Source organism: Pongo pygmaeus, chromosome 13 (assembly GCF_028885625.2).
Source record: "Pongo pygmaeus isolate AG05252 chromosome 13, NHGRI_mPonPyg2-v2.0_pri, whole genome shotgun sequence".
NCBI lineage: Eukaryota > Metazoa > Chordata > Mammalia > Primates > Hominidae > Pongo > Pongo pygmaeus.
This window is the reverse complement of record NC_072386.2, coordinates 127,726,460-127,748,208: the sequence shown is the minus strand read 5'-3', so window position 1 is coordinate 127,748,208 and position 21,749 is coordinate 127,726,460. Positions and strand designations below refer to the sequence as shown.

Genomic DNA, 21,749 nt, shown 5'->3' with positions numbered 1-21,749 from the left:
CTGTTCCTTTGTTGACGTCAGGCTGAGATTTTAGAGGGGGAGGTCCAGGTGGCCAGGGCCAGGCCCAGGACAGGTGACGACAGCGCAGACAGCCAGGAGCCAGCCCTACTGACTTGCTTCCAGAGTTTATTTTGCAGGATGAAGCCCGAGCAGGCAGCGGTGCTTTGGCGGGGAGCCGGGGCAGGGGCTCGAGGAAGGAACAGAGCAGAGACATCCAGAGCACGGGGGTCACCTGGCTGGCCGGGATCCCAGCTTCAGCCCTGGGGAGTCCTGAGGGGTGTGACCGAAAGGCTAGGATGGAGGACTGCAGTCTTCCCCAGCCCACCTCCACTCCAGCCGATGGAGCAGGTGCGGGCTACAGGGACTTTTCTCTGCCCCCAGCCCCGCTGAGAGAGCAAGATCCATCCCTGGGGCTCGGAACCCCGCTGCCCCAGTCTACAGACTCCGCCCTTCCCAGCCCCAGGGTTCACAGACTCCACCCTTCCCAGCCCCAGGGTCCACAGACTCCAGCTCCAGCCTAGGCCTCCCTTTCCCTCCTGGGGGTGGAGAGTGAATCTGCCCGGGGCCTGCTCTCCGAGCTCTCCCACGGCATCCATGCAGCGTCCTTGGCCCTCCCCTTCCATTCCCTGTTCCCTCCCATCCCGTCTCCCCCACCCTGGTTTCCTCCTAGCCCAGGATCCAGACGCCCTCGCTGCCAGGTGGCCCCTGTGGTATAGCCCCTTGGCTTTGTCTGCCTGGGGCCTCGCACCTGCACCCCCCAACTGTGAGCCTTCAGGAGTCAGCCCTGTTCCAGCCTCTGGGACAGGTTTTCCTTCCGAGCCTCACACCTGTGCACCCATCAATGTGGGCAGCCCGTGTGTCTCCCGCCCGGCCCTGGACGGCGGCCATCGGGAAGGATGGGTCTGCAGCACCAGGCTGTCCTGGGGCCCTGATCCATCGCAGAGTGGGTTGGTGGATGTGTGTTGAATGAATGAATGAATGAATGAATGAATGAATGAATGAATGGAGTGGCTCACCTATTGTTCCGTCATGCACTTATCTGCCAAGAAAGAAGCCAGGGGCTGTCGTCAGAACCCCAGACTTATGCCAATTTTCCCACTGGGCTTCCTGTTCCTCCCCTAACGCAGAGCTCGTCTTGACTGAGCCCCCAAACTGCACAGAACCCCCATCACCTCCCACCTCTCCCCGGCCCCTCGAAACAAAGAGAGAGCCTTTCTCCACCTCTTCCAAGGCAGGCTGCCCACCCCTAGGAGGCTGTGTCTGAGCCCAGTATGGTTGGTTCCCCTGTATCCCCCATGGGCACCCTCTACCCTATCCCCCCACCAGGCTGAAGCCCCACATCCTGGGAGCTGCTGGGGCCTGGCACAGAGTGGGCGCCTGGTCTCCATGTCCCCCATGGAGGGGGCTCCTCATGAAGGGGCTGCAGGAGGGAGGTTCTGACTCAAACACTCACCCCCTCTGTCTCTGGCCCAGGCCTCGAGCAGGCGGGGCCACCTCCTCCCCTCTGCCTCCCCCAGTCAGGAGACTGCCTCTAATCTGGCCTTGATCCTCTCTCCCCATCAGATTAGGACCCCTCACCGGTTTGCGGCAGGAAGACAATGGTATCCTCTGTGAAGCCCTGGGCCTTGCAGAAGGCGGTGAATTTCTCCTTTAACTCAGCCCTGGGTGTCTGGGTTCGGCCTGGGACAGGGTGGAAACAGAGCTGGCCTCAGCGGGGGGACGGTGTGTGCCCTGCCCTGGGTCTTGGGGAGGCCCCTCGGGTCAGGCCTGCGTGCGGGCGGCGTCCGCGGGGCACGTACTGTAGAGGGTGGCCATGCGGAAGTCCTCGCCGGGGCCCTTGCTGCCCTGGCTGTACAGCAGTGCGTACTGGTCGTAGTCGGTCTCCACCACTGATACAGAGTAGGTGCTGCCCCAGTCTGGGAACCCAAGAGACGACCCTGTTGGGGACTCAGCCCCCCAAACCTCACCTCTGTTTCAGGGAAGGGGTGCACCTGTGGGCTGTGGGGGCACTCAGGCCCTCGGCTGGTCCAAGATGCTCCCCCGCCTGGCTGCCCTCCAGCCAGTGCCCTGCTCCCGCCTGCACAGCCTGTGAACACTGTCCCCAAACCAGAATCTGGGGGAGCCAGACTCAGAAAACCAGGATTCCTGGTGCAGCCGCAGAAGTCGCTGCCAGAACCGGAAGTGAAGAGGTTTCCCTGTGGGAGCCATTCCCCAGGTGGGAGTGAGGAAGCCCCTGGGTCCTGGGGAGGAGAATTGGGAGGAGGCATGTGGAGGGGCCTTGGGAGGCTGCTTTTGTGGGGAAAACTCCAGAGGGCGGGGAAGGGGCCTGGCAAGACACTGGTGGGCTCCAGAGAGGATCCAACCCCCTGGAGGAAGGGTCTCTCTGTCCCTAACACTTGTGCACGGGCAGTCACGCCCAGGCCTGGCCTTGGCCTCTGACGCTGGTGGGGCAGCCATCACCCCCCACCCCATGGATCTCCGCGGCAGGGGGCTGGCCCAGAGTCGTCCCGGCAAGTGTCGCCCCCAGGCTGGGCCCAGGGGGCCGGTGGAGGCCCCACTCACGGGGACTCCGGTAGCTGTAGGAGCCGAGGGACCCCGCGGGCTGCAGCAGCATGGTTCGGGTCTCACACTGGTTTTTCCTGTAGGTGGGTGACCTCGGGGTCAGGGGTTAGGCCCGAGGGTGTTCCTGGACCTCTCCGTCCCAGAAGCCCACCTGCCCGCTGTCCCACCTGAGGAAGGTGGAGGTCAGGTTGAGGCCACCATCCGCGGCAGGGGCCACCACCGACTTGCACATGGACAACGCCGCCTTCTTCTCCCGGAGCCAGCTCGAGTTGGAGGCGAGGCCCGCGCTGAACCAGCGCCCCAGGAACTGCGGCGAGCGACCCCCACCCGCGTCGGCCAGGACCCTCCGGACCCACTTGCGCCTACCTGCGGGGGCGCCTCTGCCCTCTACTCCTCTGGTCTCCAACCCGGCCCCGCCCCCACTCCCAATCCCCCGAGCAGCCACGCCCCTCACTCCCCGCCCCAGGAGCTGACCCCGCCCCTCACATCCCCGCCCCAGGAGCTGACCCCGCCCCTCACGCCCCCGCCCAGGAGCTGACCCTGCCCCTCATTCCCCGCCCCAGGAGCTGACCACGCGCCCCTCACGACCCCGCCCCGGGAGCTGGCCCAGCCCTTCACATCCACAACCCGGGAGCTGACCACGCCCCTCACGCCCCATGCCCCTCCAGGAGCTGACCCCGCCCCTCACGTCCCCGCCCCAGGAGTTGACCACGCCCATCAGGCCCCACGCCCGGCCCCAGGAGATGGCCCCGCCCCTCATGTCCCCACCCCAGGAGCTGACCACGCCCCACTTCTCCCTCCCCCGGAGCCGGCCCCGCCCCTCACGCCTCAGCCCCAGGAGCTGGCCACGCCCCTGACACCCAGCACCCCCGTCTGGCCACGCCTCTCCCGAGGACAGTCCCTCACCCTCGCACGCCGCCCACCAGCCAGCTTCGGCCCCTCCGCCCCCGGTCCCAATTCTGTGCCCTGGCTGAGCGCCTGGCCCATACAGCGGGCGGCAGAGGACGTCGCATTCCTGGCGGGGGTCGGGGCGGGTCTTCGGCTCAGCTCTGCGGACCGCTGGGGTCTCCTCGACGCCAGGGAGGCGCGCGCGGCGCGGGGACCCGCGCTCCGGCGCTTCCCCGAGCAGCTCCCGGGCGAGAGCGCGCATCGCCGGCTGTCTGTGCGGTGCGCGTCCCTTCCACCCCCCACCGCGCACGGAGTGTTTGGCGCCATCCCTGTGCCCCACCCGCCCGTGTCCTGGCACCCAGGTGTGGAACGTGCGCTCGTGTGTCCTCTGGGGGTCGCGTGCCCATAGGGGTGGCCGTGTTTGGCAGGCGTGGGCGCGTGTGTGGCCCGGTGTCCGCGTAGCCCATCAGGGGAGACGGGACGCGGTGCCCAGGGAGGGCTTCTCGCGGTCAGCCTCCTCGGGCAGCTACTCAGCCTCCTTCCTGCGCGCCCGCTCAGTCCCTGGCCGGCACTGCCCAGCACTGCCCGGCACTGCGGGACTTCGCTCCCTCCTCCCGGGGAGAAGACCCAGCCGGAAAGTGCCCTTCCCCTGACAGGGTCCTGTAGCCCTTGGGGATGACGCAGGAAAGCCCCTCACCTTGTCCTGCTGGAAGTTGGGCTGCACGGAGACCTGAGCCTCGGGTGCTGCCTGCAGGCCGCCCAGCACCCCCAGCAGGGCCAGTCCCATCCACAGCGTGTGACGAGTAGCCATTCTCCTGCAGCAGAGCAGGTGTCCGGGGCCTGGTGCCGGTGCTGTGGGAGAGCGAGGGAGGTGTACGGGAGGAGCGGAGGGCACTGAGGAGACCCCTATTTATGGGCCAGGCTTGGCCTCCACCCAGGGCCCGAGGACAGCCCACTGAACACTCGTGATGCTGGGGGATGGGGTGGCCGGGCACAGCTGCAGCCTCGTCCCCCACAGGGCGCTTATGCAAGAGGCCTGGGCCTGCTGCCCCGGCTGAGGCAGCGTGGGGGTGAGGCAGAGGCCCCTGCCCACTGGTCCCAGAGACAGAGCTGGCAGGGACCTTGCCCACCCTCCTCCTGCTGGCAGGGCCCACCGACCCAGCGGCCCTGATAGGGCAGGGGCTGTATTCCTCAGCCATGCCCGCCTCCGAGGCCTCTGGTCACTTCCCTCTGGGGGCCAGGACCCACATCTCGCAGCCCCTACCATCATTCCCTTTCCGAGCCCTGCCACCCCAGAAGGGGACACAAGCCCCACTTCCACCCTGAGAGTTTGATCCTGAAACGCTCAGCAAGTGAAGTGTTGATGAGAAGCTCAGGCCAAGGTAGGGAAACTTGATCTGCCCCACAGGGTCCCGAGGGCCAGATGTGCTGGGCATGGCTTCCCCCATGGCCAGCTGTTGGGGCTCTGATAGTGACCCCTGGGCGCCCATTTCAGCCTGGGGCACCTTTGGGCTTGAGCACAGGCCCTATCCCTTGCCAGAGGCCCCACCTTCTCCCAGCAATCACCCCACCCAAAGTCTGCCTACTGCCGAATCTGGGCCTCCCCACCCCGAGTCTGGTCCAGACTCGGCAGCACCCCGTGGGGCTGTCCTGTTACCCCAGTGCTGCACCCAGCTCCTTGGGCCCCTCCAGCTCGTCGGCCCTGGCTGGGGTCCTGTCACAGGCCGTCACACGCAGGCACATGCGGTGGGCCCTGTCTGGATTCTGTCGGGACTGAGCTTCCCTGGCAGGCGTGGTGGGTGAGCGCTGCCGCTGGTCTAAAGGTGAGCCCAGGTGGGGAGCTGGGAAACATACGTGAGAGCAGGAGTGAGTGGGATGGGGTGGGGTGGTGAGGTTCTACGGGGCTGCTGGCGACCACTGGGGGCTGGAGCCCGTCTTCTTCCTGGATTCTGTGGCCCATCCCTTGCTGGGGGCGCACGAGCCCTGGAGTGGGCTGGCGTGGGCTGCTTCCTCGTTCCCCCTCCCCAGTGCCCGGGGGTCAAGGAGCCCAGACTGGGGAGGCGCGTGCCTATGTAGCAGCAGCGGCTAGTGGGCAGCACTGGCGTCGGGGCTGGTGGGGGTGGCCGGGCAGCATCCCAGGCAGAGGCCGAGGTGAGGGAGTGAGTCCCAGGGAGCCGGGAGGCACCTGAGAGGCAGGGGGAAGGAGGGCAGCAGTGCAGGGGGGCCAAGGCAGTCCTGAGAACCCACTCCTCCACCTGGGCCTCCCATCAACGCCTGCCCGGAGCAGCGGTGTGCTGCTGGCTCAGACGCCATCTGTGCCCTAGGCTGAGAGGGAGGGTCTGTTGGAATAGATAGGGGTGGGGTGCCTAAACCCAGGACCCCGCATGGCCCGCAGGCCTGGCTCAGCTACAGAGCTGGGGGCTCCCGTCAGGACAGGGGAGGGGCAGGAAGAGAGCTGTGGCTGGGACATCACCACAAGACTGGCCTCCTGCCCTCTGCCAGCTGAGTCCTGGCTGTCATTCCACCCTGGTGGGGCTGGTGGCTTGCTGACTGGCCTGGCTGGAGGTCCCAACCCAGGCTAGGCTGGTCCAGGACAAGAGCGCCTCCCTGTGGTGAGCAAGCTCCGGGGCGTGGTGGCAGGTGGCCCAGGACAGGGAGACCCGGGACACGTGGCTCTGGGTCTGAATGGCTTCCGTCTGGGCAGGCCTGGGTCACCTGTCAGGGAGGGACTCTGAAGCCTGATGGGGCCAGGTCCTCCCATAGCCAGAGGGGTTCCCAGGGATCTCGGGTGTCCAGCCCTCAAACCCAGTGCCTGGAACAGGGACCAAGCCCCTCCTCTTCCTCATTTTCTAGTGGGCAGCAGAAAGCCCAGCAGGTCCCACGTCCCTTCTCCTCCCTGACCAGTCGTTACCGAGACCGTGTGGTCATTGGCGCCTGGAGAGCTGGAAGAGCTGATGAGCTCATGCTTCGGTTTAGGACGGACTCCTCAGTCCCTGTGGTCAAGATGGTCAGCAGGCGGTCAGAGACACTCCCCAGACACGGTTGAGCGAGGACCAGTGAGTGGGAGCTGCCCACAGGCCCTGATTCATGGGCGCACCTGGGCCCACCCGAGGGCCGGAGATTCATCTCTCACCACATCCAGGAAGGGCTGGGCGGTTGCCAGCTCCTGGTGAACACACACCAGATTTCTCCCCTCCTCCCCCTGCTAGGACTGTGCGAGGTGGACAGGGGCAGGAGGGGCCTTCGCAGAGCCTCTTGCAGCTTGGGCAGGGACAAGGACCACCCGGCACACTCTCTGTGCCCTTCCCTTTGCTCTGAGCTTGGCTGCCAGGCAGGACCTTAGTGGAGCCTGTGGGAGGGCTGGGCAGGAAGGAGGCTGGCAGGAAGGAGGCTGGGCAGGAAGGAGGTTGGGAGGAAGGAGGCTGGCAGGAAGGAGGCTGGGCAGGAAGGAGGCTGGCAGGAAGGAGGCTGGGCAGGAAGGAGGTTGGGAGGAAGGAGGTTGGGAGGAAGGAGGCTGGGAGGAAGGAGGCTGGGAGGAAGGAGGCTGGGCAGGAAGGAGGCTGGCAGGAAGGAGGCTGGGCAGGAAGGAGGCTGGCAGGAAGGAGGCTGGGCAGGAAGGAGGCTGGGCAGGAAGGAGGCTGGCAGGAAGGAGGCTGGGCAGGAAGGAGGCTGGCAGGAAGGAGGCTGAGCAGGAAGGAGGCTGGGCAGGAAGGAGGGTGGGAGGAAGGAGGCTGGCAGGAAGGAGGCTGGGCAGGAAGGAGGCTGGGAGGAAGGAGGCTGGCAGGAAGGAAGGAGGCTGGGAGGAAAGAGGCTGGGAAGGAAGGAGGCTGGCAGGAAGGAGGCTGGGAGGAAGGAGGCTGGCAGGAAGGAAGGAGGCTGGGAGGAAGGAGGCTGGCAGGAAGGAGGCTGGGAAGGAAGGAGGCTGGCGGGAAGGAGGCTGGCAGGAAGGAGGCTGGGAGGAAGGAGGCTGGCAGGAAGCAGGCTGGGAGGAAGGAGGCTGGCAGAAAGGAAGGAGGCTGGCAGGAAGGAGGCTGTGCAGGAAGGAGGCTGGGAGGAAGGAAGCTGGCAGGAAGGAGGCTGGGAGGAAGGAGGCTGGCAGGAAGTAAGGAGGCTGGCAGGAAGGAGGCTGGCAGGAAGGAAGGAGGCTGGGCAGGAAGGAGGCTGGGAGGAAGGAGGCTGGCAGGAAGGAAGGAGGCTGGGAGGAAGGAGGCTGGGCAGGAAGGAGGCAGGAAGGAAGGAGGCTGGCAGGAAGGAGGCTGTGCAGGAAGGAGGCTGGCAGGAAGGAGGCTGGGAGGAAGGAGGCTGGGAGGAAGGACAGAGGCTGGGAGGAAGGAGGCTGGGAGGAAGGAGGCTGGCAGGAAGGAGGCTGGCAGGAAGGAGGCTGGGAGGAAGGAGGCTGGCAGAAAGGAAGGAGGCTGGGAGGAAGGAAGCTGGCAGGAAGGAGGCTGGGAGGAAGGAGGCTGGCAGGAAGGAGGCTGGGAGGAAGGAGGCTGGCAGGAAGTAAGGAGGCTGGCAGGAAGGAGGCTGGGAGGAAGGAGGCTGGCAGGAAGGAAGGAGGCTGGCAGGAAGGAGGCTGGGAGGAAGGAAGGAGGCTGGCGGGAAGGAGGCTGGCAGGAAGGAAGGAGGCTGGCAGGAAGGAGGCTGGGCAGGAAGGAGGCTGGCTGGAAGGAGGCTGGCCGCCCCACCCCGCTGCTCTGGGAACCAGTCGCTTTGTGTCACAGAATTGCAAGGACTTGGCCTCCACCCTAAGAGGTCACCAAGGCCATCCCCCTGCCTTCGGTCCAGGCAGGTCAGAGACAAGCCTGGTGGCCTGGGCCTGAGCTCCCAGAACTGACCCCAACCTTTTCCTGGGGGGAAGCTGTCTCCACCCTGGGGCCCTGGCCAGCATCCTCTGGGGGCGGTGGTGCCCCTGTCCAGCGTCCCCACCAATGGTTTGCCCTTGAGGGCCGAGGCTGTCCCCGTGACTGGTGGGACCTGAGCTCGACTGAGTGTCTACCAGCCTCAAATAAACTCATGGGCACCTCGTGAGCCCCACCCACCTGCAGCCTGGGATCAACTCCCCCAGCCTGGGATTGGTGAGGGGCAGCCTCTACACCCCACCTTTCAGAGGTACCCAAGCCTCACGGCCCCAGAGGCTCACTCCTGCCAAAGCTGCCCCGCTGAGGATCTTCCATAGGGGAGGGCAGTGCCAGGGGTCACTGAGACGCTGTGTGGAGTGTTCTGGATGAGTCAGGGGCAGAGCGGGAGCACCCCTGAGATCGTAGCTGGGTACACCAGGGCTGGGTGCAGTGGGGGCAGCTCAGCTCAGGGCTCCTCTAGGGGCAAGAAATTCTCCCCGAGGCCTCCCTTCGTCAAGGGAGCTGCTCTGTGATTGAAGGAGGCCTGAGCGGACGGGCCACGTGGGACAGCCCCTCCTCAGGGCATCTCTGAGCTGCTCAAAGCACATGGGACCCACTCTTCACCCAGCCCGCCTCTCTGTTCCTGTCTGTTTGGGTGTTCACTGACACGGGGGATGGCCACCTCTCCGCTCACCCTTTCTGGCTGCCTCTGGCCACCTCTCCCAGCACCACCCTGGAGGTCAGGCCTGCCCAGCAGCCGGGGATGGGGCAGAGGACAGGGGAGCCCGGGACGAGCCAGAGGACAGGGGAGCAGATGTGTCCCTGGGACTTGAGGCTCATATGTGCATTGCTGGCCATGAGGTCCAAAGACGGTTATGGCCAAGCTGCAGCCAATTCTGCAGCTTTGGAGCCAGGGCTAGGCCAGCTGTCTCTGGGGGACAGAGGGCAATTTGGGGGTACTGCAGCTATCTGTCCAATGTGGGGTCCAGCAGGCTTGTCAGAGGCTGCTGCATCCCAAAGTTAGCAGGGCCGTGAGGAGGGGGCGGCCCAACCCCCAACACCACACCCACACCCACACCACCACCTGACACCACACCCACACCCTGACACCACACCCACACCCCACCCCCACCTGACACCACATCCCCACCCGACACCACACCCCCACCCGACACCACACCCACACCTGACACCACAGCCACACCCGACACCACACCCCCACCCCCACCCGACACCACACCCACACCCCCAGCCTCGAGAAGCTCAGCTCCAGGATCCTGGTGTTGTGGAATTCTGAGGCCCAGTCCGGCTTCAGGAAGCGCCCAGCTCGGCCATGGAAGGTCAGGGCTAAAGTGTCCCCACCTCGCCCATTTAGGGGCTGGGCGGGAGCTCCCCAGGCTGGCAGGGTCTGGGCAGGGGCCAAGCCTGGGAGGGCCTCGCCTAAGGACCCCTGGGTCACTGTAGCACCAGGCTGGGCACTGCTCCCCACAGAGACCAGAAGCCGGAAGGACCATTCAGTGCAAGGGGCTGGCTCCTGCAGGGCACAGGTGGAGACCCGATCCCAGAGGCTGCTCCTCACCTCCGTGCCCACCCCCAGTCAGGGCCGGGCCTGGATCTTCAGGGACTCCTGCCTCCCATCAGGGGAACGTGGGGCGGCACACAGGGAGCCTGGGCCCACACCCCTGAGATGGGTGCTCCTGTCTGGGCCCACGCCCTGAGATGGGGGCTCCTGCCTCTCACTCTGGGGTTCCTTCAAGGCAACCCAGGGAGATGGGTCCACAGATCTGAGAAGAGCCAGCGGTGAGGGAAGGGAGCTCCTAGCAGGGGCAAGGGGTGCCAAGTGCTGTGGAGCTGGGCAGGGACCCTCGGTCACAAGCCTCCGCGGCCTCTGGTCACCCCATGGTCCCAGTCCTCCAGCCTAGGGCAGTTTCTGCTGGGCGCCATGGAGGGTGGCCTATGTTTGAGGATGAATCTAGCTCTGTTCACCAGAGAGCGTGGGACAGCCCAGAAGAGCACCCAGCTGGGAAGGAAGCAGCCACTTGGGGGTTAGATGAGGACAACTGTCCGAGCTCAGCTCCTCCTGGGCCTGGGACCTGGGCTGCTCCCTGCAGCCCTGCACACCCACCATTACCCCGTGCTCGAGTACAGTCGGATCCGGCTCCTCCTGGCACAGACTGTTTATTTCTGATGGGGTAGTGGGGGTAGGTGTGGCTGAGCCTCCCACGGGGAGGGGGCACCAGTGAGGCTGGGAGGGGCGGTGAGGGTGGGGCTGCCAAGGGCCGGGCCAGGCTCCACTGTCCTCAGGAGAGAGGGTGGCAGGCCCAGGCAGAGAATCACGGAGGGGCTGGAGTGAGAGGAGGGAGAAGCAGAGACAAGCGGGAGAGAGAGGGGTGGAGGGGGTGCCAGGGCCAGGAGGAAGGAGGGCCTCGTGGATCCCAGCATGGCCCGGGACCCCCAGGACCCCCGGCAGTCACACTCGTGGCTCACCACGGGCTCTTCTGTGAGGAAGGGGTGCTGGTCAGAGGCCCAAGGGTCCAAGGCCAGGGTCGCACGACCTCTGACCCGGGGGCTCCTGCCTGCCCCCAGGGCTGCCTCGGTAGCTGCAGGTGGCCCAGTACAGGGGACCCAGGAGCTTGGGCAGAGACCCTCAGAGGCCCTGGGTTGGGCAGGAGGGGACACTCCAGGCCGCAGGTGTGTCCAGGTCTGGGCCCCGCAGCGTCCCCCACACCTGGAGCAGTCAGTAGCGAGGCTCCGGCAGGGCCCCAGCTCACTCTCAGCTCTCAGAGCCTCAGCTGCTGTGGCCTCAGCTCGTGGCCTCCCTCTTCCCATGGGCCCCTGCGTCTGGGGGGCCTGGCCTCTTCCAGCTCAGAACCCTCTTGCCTCAAGGCTGGCCTTCCCGGCCTGGCTCCCTGGGTCAGAAATGGGGGCTGACAAGGGCTTCCCTGCAGCCCCTCCTCCGGCACTGCCGTCCCCTCTGCATGCTATGTACGTGGGGTGCCTCCAGTGACCCCGGGTCCTGCCAGGACCCTCTGGCACCTGGCTTTGACCTCCGGACCCCGATGGTCTCCTGGGCAGTCCTCCCCCCCAGGCTGCACGGACAGGGTAGGGGCTGGTGTATCTCAGGTTGCGTCATTCGGGCACCAGGCACCCTCTCCTCGGCGGACACTCCCGCCTGGCCCCAGGCTTTGGCCTGCAGGGCTCTGGGCCAACCTCCCGGCATCAGTGAGGTCTCTGCTGCCTTCCCCACGCCCCCCAGGGCTGCCGGGGCCAGAGTCTGGGGCAGGAAGGGAATGTGGTCAAGGCTGATGCCCAGGATCTGGCCAAATCTGATAAATTTCTCCCTCAGGTCGAAATCCAGCTCCTTCCCCTGCCCTGTGCCAAGAGGGGGGGTGAGCCCTGGGGAGACCCCTCCCTCCCCAGCCCAGCCCTCAGGGGGTCCTGCGTGGCCCCTTCCCGCCGTGCTCAGGGCCTCACTGAGCAGTTTGGCCTGGGTCCCTTCTCCTGGCGCTTGGTCTCGGCGTAGCCTCCATCTCGTCATTTTCCAACCCCACTTCTGCACGGAGCAGGCAGGGGTCAGGACCCTACTGCTGGGGACAGGCTGCTGATCATGCCCCCTCTGGGGCCACACCAAGACCTTCCCTGGAGTGTCCATTTTAATTTATTTATGTTTTTCGAGTCAGGGTCTTGCTTTGTCGCCCAGGCTGGAGTGCAATGGCACGATCACAGCTCAATGCAGCCTCCTGGGCCCAAGCAATCCTCCCTCCTTGGCCTCCCAAGTAGCTGGGACTACAGGCATGCACCACCACACCCAGCTAATTTTTCAATTTTATATTTGTAGAGACGGGCTCTCACTATGTTGCCCAGCCTGGTCTCGAACTCTTGGCCCCAGTTGATCCTCCTGCCTCGGCCTCCCTAAGTGCTGGGATTACAGATGTGGAGTGTCCTTAACCTGGGGCAGTTCTGGGCCTTTCTTGGGGTGTCAGGCAGGGAAGACTCACCCTCCTGGCCTCCAAGGAGGTTCTGATCTGGCTGCTTCTCAGGGACAGGGGTCCTGGCCCAGCGTTTGCAGGGTGGGTCCCTGTAGGAGGAGGTTGTGGTGGGGAGAGGCTGGGGTGAAGGCTTTGGGAAGGGGCAGGTCGGGTGAGCTGGGGAGGGGAGGCTTCCTGGCCTCCCGGAGGGTCCTGCTCCCCACTCTTCCTGAAGCTGCTCTTCCTGGCAGCCTGCCTGTCCCCACCTCTGACCATGTCCCTGGGTCTCAGGACAGGCTCCTCCTCCAAACTGCAGGCCCTGGGAGAGGAGCAGGGGACCCACAGCTGTGCTGAGGGTGTGGGTGAGCTCCCTCAAGGCAGGCGCTGCCTCCTTCCGCCCACGGGGTCCGCCCATCTGCCTGTTTGTATGAAGGGTCTCCACCCCACAGCCCTCCGTCTCCCCTCCCCGGGCAGTCCCATCACCTGGCAGGGGCTCTGGGCACCCAGCTTCAGCTGAGCAGGTTGGACGTGACCACGGCTGCCACCAACATCCTGAATTGGGACCTGCACTCCGGCCTGAAAGTGGTGACCACCAGCCCCAGGACGCACCACTCCCCCAGAACTGCAGGGGCTGGCAGTGGGCAGGGCCAGGACCCCCTCCCCAGGCAGGGGTCCCAGGCTGGGCTGGCACCTGTGCCTCTGGCGGGAGTCTGGGTCTGACAGGGATGGGTGACCCTGGCCAGTGGGTGGGCAGCCTTCCTGAGCCTCACTTTCTGCACTTGCACAGAAGGTGTGAGCTCTTCCCACCTGGCAGGGTTCTCCAGGGCCATGGGGGCCATGCTCACTGTGGCAGTCAGGCCCATCGGCTCAGCTGCACCCTCCTTCCTCCTTCCCCATCCTGGAGGCCACTCACCTGCTCCTTCCTGAGGCCGGGCTGGAGACAGATCTTGTGGAAAAGCAAGTTCGGGCCCCTCTGGGGGCCCTGGTGCTGTGGCTGGACCATCCCCAGCAGGGTGAGGCCCACCCACAGGAGTCCCAGGGCTCCACGCAGGGAGGCAGGGGGCAGGACTCCGGGGTAGCAGCCGGCCTGGAAGGGGGTGAGGGTGGGGGTGGGGAAGGGGGTGGGTGAGGGTCTGGGCTGGGACCCCCTAGTAACGAGGTCCCCTGCCGGCCCCCACCCCAGGACAAGCAACCTCTTTTTCTCCAAGTGCAGGAAGCCCCTCTCCCTCCTCAGCAGCGGGGCTAAGAAGAGGCAGGGCAGAGGGAGGCTGGGCTGGGGAGGCAAGGGGCCCTCCTTGGACTCAGCCCAGCAAAGATTGAGGAGCGTGCCTTCCACTGGCGCCCACTGTTTCCTGGTCTCAACCTTGGGAGGGGAACGGGAGGGGACACGTAGGCCGGGGGTGGGCACCCATAGAGACCACCAGCTCCCAGGGAGGCCCCAGGCCTCACCTCTGATTCCCAAAGCCTGGGTCCCTGCCCTCGTACCCCTAAGTCCATCCTCAGAGCTGTCGCCCCGCAGGCTCCCGGCCAGCCCTGGGTCTGGGTGTGATGGCAGAAGACACCGTGCGAGGGTCCACTGTGTGCCCAGCATGAGTGGCCGCCTGGAGCCTCCCTGCCCTGTCCTGCCCTGAGGCGTCAGCAGGATCAGGCCAAGCTGTCCTCTGGCCCGGGGCAGGCTGCAGAGCGCTGGTGGTGGATGGGACAGAGTGTGTCTGTGCTGAGGCTGCTGGCACCCATCCTGCTCTGCCCACAGGTCCAGTCTGGGCCAGGACCTCCCCGATGCAGCTCCACCCCCGTCCTCCAAGCCTCCTCTCTCCTGGGTCTCCTGCATCAGGTCTTGGCCCCACTCCCCCAGGGCCCCCAGCCCACCTGCCTCCCCTCGACAGCTGTGTGTGGGGCAGCTGCAGACTTCTTATCACCCTGGTCCTGTGATGAAGCCCCTGGGATGGCTGACCCTGGGAGGCCACTGCTGACCTAGGCTGGGGCTTCCCCAGAGGACTTTGGCCCTGGCCTGGCCACAGCCCAATTCTCAGGGGTCCCAGGGAACATGTGCATTTCTGAGTTCAGGGCTTGGTGACCCGGACACTGGGCTGTGGGGGTTGGCAGAGGCATGATGGGCAGGTGGGTCAGAGGACGTGGGCGCAGGCTGGAGGGTGTAGACACCTCCCTCTGGGCCCAGCAGTCTCCGGGTTCCCCTAAGGCCTTGGGGGGCCTCTGTCCTCTTCCAGGATCCCAGCAGTTCCCTGGAGCTCAGCCTGGGTTGGGGAGCATCTTGTGGGTCCTTGGTCTCTGCCTCACCCCCAGGTGCCCTGTCCTGGGCTACCCACCCTCCCCCAGGCCTGCTCACAGGGCACTTGGGTTATCTCTGGAGGGCCCTGGGCCAAGGGCAGCCCAGCCTGTGTTGGGAGCTGCAGCCAGGCTGCTAGAGAGCCCGGGCCTCCTCGCCGAGGGCTGTCAAGGCTCAGCTCTGTCCCAGGCAGGGACCTGGTGGCCGGCAGGTGATGGGTGACATGACATGGGGACCTCACCTTCTCTCGCTGTCTCCTCCACATCCAGCCTCCCTTAGGTCCCTCCGTGTGACTAAGGCTTTGCACAGACTCCCAAGTACCCCCGCACCATGTGCCCTCTGAGCAAGCGAGCGGTATTACAGCTGCAGCAAAGAGGTCACAGATGGGGCCCCTTCCTCCCAGGAAGAAGCCGCTCCCCGACCCGCCCAGCCACGCTGGGGCAAGGGCTACCAGGGCGTGGGCAGGGGAGGGGCGAGCCTAGAAGGGACCTGCCACTACCCTTGGTCGGGGCTGACCCTCACCAGACCAAGAATTAAACAAATAGAAACAAAGATGTAATAGGGGCCGGGTGCGGTGGCTCATGCCTGTAATCCCAGCACTTTGGGAGGCCGAGGTGGGTGAATCACGAGGTCAGGAGATCGAGACCGTCCTGGCTAACACGGTGAAACCCCGTCTCTACTAAAAATACAAAAAATTAGCTGGGCGTGGTGGTGGGCACCTGTTGTCCCAGCTACTCGGGAGGCTGAGGCAGCAGAATGGCACAAACCTGGGAGGCGGAGCTTGCAGTGAGCGGAGATCGTACCACTGCACTCCAGCCTAGGCGACAGCAAGACTCTGTCTCAAAAAAAAAATAATAATAATAAAAATTAACTTCCCATACTTTTCTGATATTTGAAGATTACAACATACTTCAAGAACATGACTCATTGTTTTTACTTAAAAAGTGAGTTTTATCTTTTTCTTGTTTACTTCACATACTACACTGATGTAAATATCCTTTTAAAAATTTTATTTATTGAATGTAAACTTTTATTATTATTATTATTTTTGGATATAGTATCTTCCTCTGTTGCCCAGGCTGGAGTGCAGTGGCATGATCTTGGCTCACTGCAACTTCCGGGTTCAAGGGTGGTAGATGCCTGTAGTCCCAGCTACTCGGGAGGCTAAGGCAGGAGAATGGCGTGAACCCGGGAGGTGGAGCTTGCAGTGAGCTGAGATCGAGCCACTGCACTCCAGCTTGGGCGACAGAGTGAGATTCTGTCTCAAAAACCAAACAAACAAACAAAAAAACAAATAGAAACAAAGATGTAATAGGAAGATCCAAGTCAAAAGCTGACTCTTGGAAAAAACTAATATAGTTTAAAACTATAAAAAACTAACATAGGGCCGGGCGCAGTGGTTCACGCCTGTAATACCAGCACTTTGGGAAGCCAAGGCAGATGGATCACCTGAGGTCAGGAGTTCAAGACCAGCCTGGCCAACATGGTGAAACCCCTTCTCTACTAAAATACACAAATTATCCGGGCATAGATGGCGGGTGCCTGTAATCCCAGCTACTTGGGAGGCTGAGGCAGGAGAATCGCTTGAACCCAGGAGGCAGAGGTTGCAGTGAGCCGAGATCACACCATTGCACTCCAGCCTGGGCAACAAGAGCAAAACTCTGTCTCAAAAATAAATAAATTAAAAAAATTAAAAAAAACGGTTACTTTAGAATTTTAGATAGATAGATAGATAGATAGACAGATAGATAGATAGATAGATAGATTTTGAGACAGAGTCTTGCTGTGTTGCCCAGGCTGGAGTGCAGTGGCACCATCTCAGCTCACTGCAACCTCCCCTCCTGGGTTCAAGTGATTCCCCTGCCTCAGCCTCTCGAGTAGCTAGGATTACAGGCACCCGCCACAATGCCTGGCTAATTTTTGTATTTTAAGTAGAGACATGGTTTCTCTATGTTGGCCAGGATGGTCTCGAACTCCTGACCTCAGGTGATCCGCCTGCCTCAGCCTCCCAAAGTGCTGGGATGACAGGCGTGAGCCACTGCGCCCGGTGTAGACTCTTTTATATTTACAGAAAAAAAAAAATGTGAAGACAGATCAGGGAGTTCCTGCGTGCCCCTCCCCCAATTTCCCGCTTGCTGGCGTCCTAATTCTCATGGTCCCTTTGTCACAATCAGTGAGCCAGTGTTGGGACCTCGAGTCAGCTGACATCCAGGCTTTCTCCAGTTTCCCTTAGTTACCGAAGGTCCCTTTCTCTCCAGGCCACCACGTGACATGTCTCTTCCACCGGCTCCTCCTGAGTGATGTTTCTCAGCCTTTCCCGGTCCCTCATGTCCTCGGCAGCCTTGGGGGGCGCTGCTCAGGTGTTTGTGGGGCGTCCCTCATTTGGGCTCCATCTGCTGAGTTTCTCACGCTGAATCCGGTGATGGTCGGGAGGAAGAGAATGGGGGCGGGGCGTCCTCCCACCACATCACACGGGGGACCCCATCAGCGCGACCTTCACTGCCCATGTTGACCTTGGTCACCTGGCTGAGGTTCCTCCACCCTAACCCTGCGCCTCTCCGTCTTTTTCTTTTTGAACTGTCCTCTCTGGATGAAGTCCCTGTGTGCGGCCCTCACCTCCCCGGGAAGGGGAATCCACACACATTTGCAACTTTGCTGCACCGAGATCATTTGTCTCTGCTCTCCCATGGGTGGGCACAGCCCTTCACTGACATCCGTGTGGACCTCAGGTATTTTACACTTTGGCTCACACCCTAGTGTCACATCCTGTTTCGTGTCTCACACTGGCCCAGCTTCAGCTACTGGCAGCTTTTCCATTGGCTTCTGCGTCCTTCTCTGGGAAACGGTTTTTTTTTTTTTTTTTGAGACGGAGTTTCACTCTCGTCGCCAGGCTGGAGTGCAGTGGTGCGATCTGAGCTCACTGCAACCTCCGCCTCCTGGGTTCAAGCTATTCTCCTGCCTCAGCCTCCTGAGTAGCTGGGACTATAGATGCCCGCCACCACACCTGGCTAATTTTTGTATTTTTTAGTAGAGACGGGGTTTCTCCATGTTGGTCAGGCTGGTCTTGAACTCTGACCTCAGGTGATCCGCCCGCCTCAGCCTCCCAAAGTGCTGGGATTACAGGCATGAGCCACCGCGCCCGACCTCTGCGATATGTTTTGATGCACACACCCACGGAACTATCATTGCAATCAGGGGGCAACTGTGTTGGTCGCCCTAAAGATTCCCTGAGCCCCCCTGGAGTCCCTCCTTCCCTCCTCTTTCCACCACCTCCCCTGCCCCCAGGCCACTGCTGTGTTTCCGTCGCTGGAGATGAGCTTGCGTTTCTGGGGCTTCGCCTGCGTGGAGCCAGTCCGCGTGCACCACCGTTCTCGCTGCCTGACCCCCCCGGCCCCGCGCGGTTATTTTGGGGCTTGCAGGTTGTTGAGAGCATCAGTAGCTCCTTCGTTCACTGCTGGGCAGCGTCGCATTGTGCAGACACATCACGATTTGTTCTCCTTCACCTGTGGGTGGACCTGGGGGTGTTTCCAGTTTGGGGCCATTACAGATAAAGCCGTCGTGGGCACACGCACCGTGCGCGGGTGTGTGCTGTATCTCTTTTGGGTAAATACCCAGGAAGGCAATAGCCAGGTCCTATGATGGTGTAGCTTAATTTTTGAAATACTGACGCACTGTTTTCCAGTCCTTTCAAGATAGGTCTTTCTCCTTCCTGTAGCCACCTTGGGGAGGTCAAGAGCACCCAGGGAGCAACACCAGGGCTCCCTGGTCCACTCGAGGCTGTGGGAGTGGGAGAGGGTCTCACTGAAACCCCCGAGCTTTCGGCAAGGCAGCAGAGGACCTGGCGTGCCTGTGGCTGAGACTGGACAGAAGCTTCTTTCTGTTTCTTGCAAAAATCCAGTCACAGAGCCTTCCAGCACCAGGTGTGCGGCCTGGCCCCTCTCTAGGACAGCTTCCTGGGAGCACACCTGGAGTCCTACTCTCTGTGCAGATTCAGCCACCGGGCCACACAAAGACGGCCGGGGAAGCAGGCAGCTACAACCTAGGTTTCCATGTCGAGCCAGAGCAGGTCCCTCCCTGGGTGTGGCCCGAGGAGTCTCCTTCCTCTGCTGAGCAGGGAGTGGCAGGTAGTGCGGGGGCTGGGGAGGACAGGCCGCTTTGACGCTAGGCGGTCAGGCAGGTGCTGAACCCTGGGGCGCTGCCACGCCCACAGCTGCCCTAGGCAGCAATTGATGGGTTCACGGACCCCCTGCCTGTCTGAGGTCAGCGCCAGGCCTGCAGGGCCCCTCATCAGCGAGAGCATCTGCCCAGGGTGCCCCACGGTCACAGGGGGCTGAACCCCAGCGCTCTCCAGCCTGAGGGGAGGGGGAGAGCAGAAGAGAAACTACCCCAAGCCCCAGAACCACCTCCAGGGCCAGGGTGGGTACAGTGCTCCCTCTCCCCTGCCAGGCTGGGGGTGGTCCCCCCTGGATGGGTCACAGGACAGTGTGGGTATGAGGTAGGCCCCCTCCCCCAACTCCCAGGCGCCTCTGAAGGGGTTCCCCGAGCCTGCATGCTGCTCCCTGAGCTGACCCCCAGCCCCAGCCCTGCAGCCCACCCACCCCGTGCCTCGCCTTGCCGCCCAGCGGTGGAGTCTGTTCTCCCCTCATCCAGGGGCTTCCACTGGCTCCGGAACAGCAACTCCCAGACCCCGGGGCCAACATCCTCAGCCCGGCCTTAAAGCCCACCCCTCTCCTCCTCCCTGCCCCCAGCCGGCCCCATCTCCTGGGCTCGTGGCCTTTCCTAGTTTTGGAGGTCAGCGATGCCTCCAGGGCAGGCCTGGGGCCCCATCGACAGAAAGAGGACGCCTGCCTTGAATGCGGAAGGGCCCATTGGCTTCACCATCCAGTGTGGGGTTCTCTCATCCCACAAGGACTCAGACCCCATGGGAAGGGTGCTCTGTGCTGGCCTCTGGCCCCACTGGCTTGTGGACTGCCTCCTCTTCCTCTGTCTGACATCTGTCTGCCAGACTGGGCCGTCCTCATGCTGGCATCTGCCGCGTCTCCTGCCCTGAGCACTCCCAGGCCCTGGGCTCTGTGCCCCGATCAGGCAGGGATGGGGCAAGACGCTCATTGGCACCCTCCCAGCCAACTCGGGGTCCGGCCTGAGGATCCCTACAACCCTAAGCCCCCTCCCAGGGCAGAGTCCCCGTGGGGACAGAGCCAGGGACCCGCTCTGATCACCACTGAAGTGCACAGTTGCTGGCTGGGTGGAAAAAACCCAAATCCCAGTTAATCCACACAAACCTAAGAAATAAGACAATTTCCTGCAAAACAAAATAGGTTTTTCCACCAGCATTCCTCTCCAACAGGGCCCACACGTCCACATTCCTTGGGAGATGTTTCAGAAGAAACAAGGGAGACTGCATCACAGAGCAAAGGCCCTGTATGCATGCGCGTGTGCGTGCGTATATGTGCCTGTGTGTGCCTGTGCACGTGTGTGCGTGTGTGCGTGCATGGGTGTGCCTGTGTGCACAACTGTGCCTGTGCATGTGTGTGCATGCCTGTCCGTGTGTGTACACATGTGTGCCTGTGTGCATGTGTGTGCCCGTGAGTGCCTGTGTGTGTACACATGCCTGTGTACACACGTGTGCCTCTGTGTGTTCACATGTGTCTGTGTGTGTGTGCCTGCCTGGCATGTGTACACCTAGGCAGGCGGTGCACACAGAGATGGAGACAATGTTTCAGCCTCCCTGATATATCCTGGGCAGCTGCTGCTCCCTCACCATGGTGACTGTACCCACAGCCACTCCTTCTTTGAGATCCCACGGCCCCAGCCCACTCCTATTTCTGGTTTGCCAAGAGGACACTAGGAGGTGGCTCCCCCAATGGCCCACCTCAGGAGAGCCCCTGGGGTGGGCAGAGCTGCCTGGGGTTGGCTCTGAGGACCCTGGGCTGCCCCTGCACAAGGCCCCCCACAAACTTCACCCCCTTCGTCTTAGCTTTCTGTGGCTATAACTGAATACCTGACATTGGAAATATGCAAAGAAAGTAAATTTATTTCTTACAGTTCAGGAGGCTGAGAAGTCCAATGTCGAGGGGCCAAGTTGCAGTGTGGCAGAGGGCAAGAGCTGCCAGCTGAGGTCTCTCTCTTCTCATAAAGCCACCAAGTCCACCATGGGCCCAACCCTGAGGACCTTATCTAACCCTAATCACCTCCCAGAGGCCCCACCTCCAACCAACATGTGAATTTGAGGGCCGGGCAAGGTGGTTCACACCTGTAATCCTAGCAGTTTGGGAGGCCAAGGCAGGAGGATCACTTGAGCCCAGGAGTTTGAGACCAGCCTGGCCAACATGGAGAAACCCCATCTCTACAAAAAAACTTAAAAATTAGCCAGACGTGGTGGCGCACCTTCGGTCCCAGCTACTTGAGAGGCTGAAGTGGGAGGATCGCTTGAGCCAGGGAGGTCGAGGCTGCAGTGAGCAGAGGTTGCGCCACTCCGCTCCAGCCTGGGCGACTGAGCAAGACCTTGTCTTAAAAACAAAAAAAAGTGGATTTGGGGATGAAATGTCAACACATGAAATCTAGGGACACGTTCATATCATAGCACCCCGTTTCCAGCAGAGGGGCCTCCAACACACAGGAAGCTCTGGGGACTGGGAGGCCAGATCCTCCCCACACCCTAGGATTAGAGAGGGGCCCCTCAGCCCACCCGTCCCCCTGTGTGGGGGCCCTGGTGGCTGTCCTGACCCTGTGGGCCGTCCTGCCAGGAGCCCCGAGTCCCCGCATTGTATGTATGGGGCGCGTGGGGTGCGTCTCGGGGAATCGGCGAGCCAGGGCCAAGTTTCTCAGGCCAGGGGGTTACTGGGAAAACGTGCTTCCCAGGGACCGGGGGAAAGGTAGCAGGGCCTAGGGTCTGAGGGGGTCTCCAGCTCAGCTCTGCACCACAGGTCTGGCCGCCACTGCCGCCCACTCAGTCCCTGGATGACTCTGCCCCCAACCCTCCTTCTTCCTCATGCAGAAAACATGCAGAGGCAGCGCTGGAAAGCCTCAGGCAGCTGGTCCCGGCCCAGCAGGCCCAGATGGTGGCCGGGAGGGCGCTGCTCTCGGCCAAGATAAAGAGACCGGATCGGGCAGGGCCTGAGGGACAGGGAGTGCTGGGCCCAGCTGAGCTGGGCGGCCCGGGGCTCAGGGGCCAGCAGGAGCCCCCGCCCCACTCAGTCAAGGCTC

At 62.8% G+C, this 21,749-nt stretch overlaps 2 protein-coding genes across 3 annotated transcripts; both read right to left on the bottom strand.

Annotated features, from left to right (window-relative positions):
• Positions 1 to 106: 106 nt before the first annotated feature.
• On the bottom strand, positions 107 to 4,377 carry PTGDS (prostaglandin D2 synthase). Its single transcript, XM_054501487.2, has 7 exons — positions 4,148 to 4,377; positions 2,730 to 2,869; positions 2,563 to 2,639; positions 1,800 to 1,916; positions 1,579 to 1,680; positions 1,017 to 1,039; positions 107 to 270 (listed from the first exon to the last, which is right to left on the bottom strand). Exons 1-6 carry the CDS (start codon positions 4,259 to 4,261, stop codon positions 1,017 to 1,019), a joined length of 573 nt encoding a protein of 190 aa, XP_054357462.1. The 5' UTR covers positions 4,262 to 4,377; the 3' UTR covers positions 107 to 270.
• A 5,577-nt stretch (positions 4,378 to 9,954) lies between these two features.
• On the bottom strand, positions 9,955 to 17,273 carry LOC129044009 (uncharacterized). 2 transcript variants are annotated; one of them, XM_054501498.1, is made up of 7 exons: positions 16,781 to 17,273; positions 15,311 to 15,378; positions 14,785 to 14,906; positions 13,170 to 13,343; positions 12,740 to 12,794; positions 12,287 to 12,366; positions 9,955 to 11,197 (listed from the first exon to the last, which is right to left on the bottom strand). In XM_054501498.1, exons 1-7 carry the CDS (start codon positions 16,870 to 16,872, stop codon positions 11,069 to 11,071), a joined length of 720 nt encoding a protein of 239 aa, XP_054357473.1. In that variant the 5' UTR covers positions 16,873 to 17,273; the 3' UTR covers positions 9,955 to 11,068. The 2 variants fall into 2 exon arrangements, with proteins under 2 accessions (XP_054357473.1, XP_054357472.1); XM_054501497.1 differs by lacking the exons at positions 14,785 to 14,906; positions 15,311 to 15,378; positions 16,781 to 17,273 and adding an exon at positions 13,706 to 13,948 and having other exon boundaries at positions 9,955 to 11,841.
• Positions 17,274 to 21,749: the final 4,476 nt, after the last annotated feature.

Coding starts and splice junctions, on each gene's coding strand:
- PTGDS (XM_054501487.2), bottom strand. CDS start 4,261: ATGGCTACTCGTCACACGCTGTGGATGGGACTGGCCCTGCTGGGGGTG. Junction 2,640..2,729: donor CTGACCTCCACCTTCCTCAG/GTGGGACAGCGG, acceptor ACCCACCTACAG/GAAAAACCAGTGTGAGACCC. Junction 1,917..2,562: donor CTACAGCTACCGGAGTCCCC/GTGAGTGGGGCC, acceptor TTGGGTTCCCAG/ACTGGGGCAGCACCTACTCT.
- LOC129044009 (XM_054501497.1), bottom strand. CDS start 13,753: ATGGACTTAGGGGTACGAGGGCAGGGACCCAGGCTTTGGGAATCAGAG. Junction 12,367..12,739: donor GTGCCCAGAGCCCCTGCCAG/GTGATGGGACTG, acceptor CTCCTCCTACAG/GGACCCACCCTGCAAACGCT. Junction 11,842..12,286: donor CCTCCTTGGAGGCCAGGAGG/GTGAGTCTTCCC, acceptor TGCTCCGTGCAG/AAGTGGGGTTGGAAAATGAC.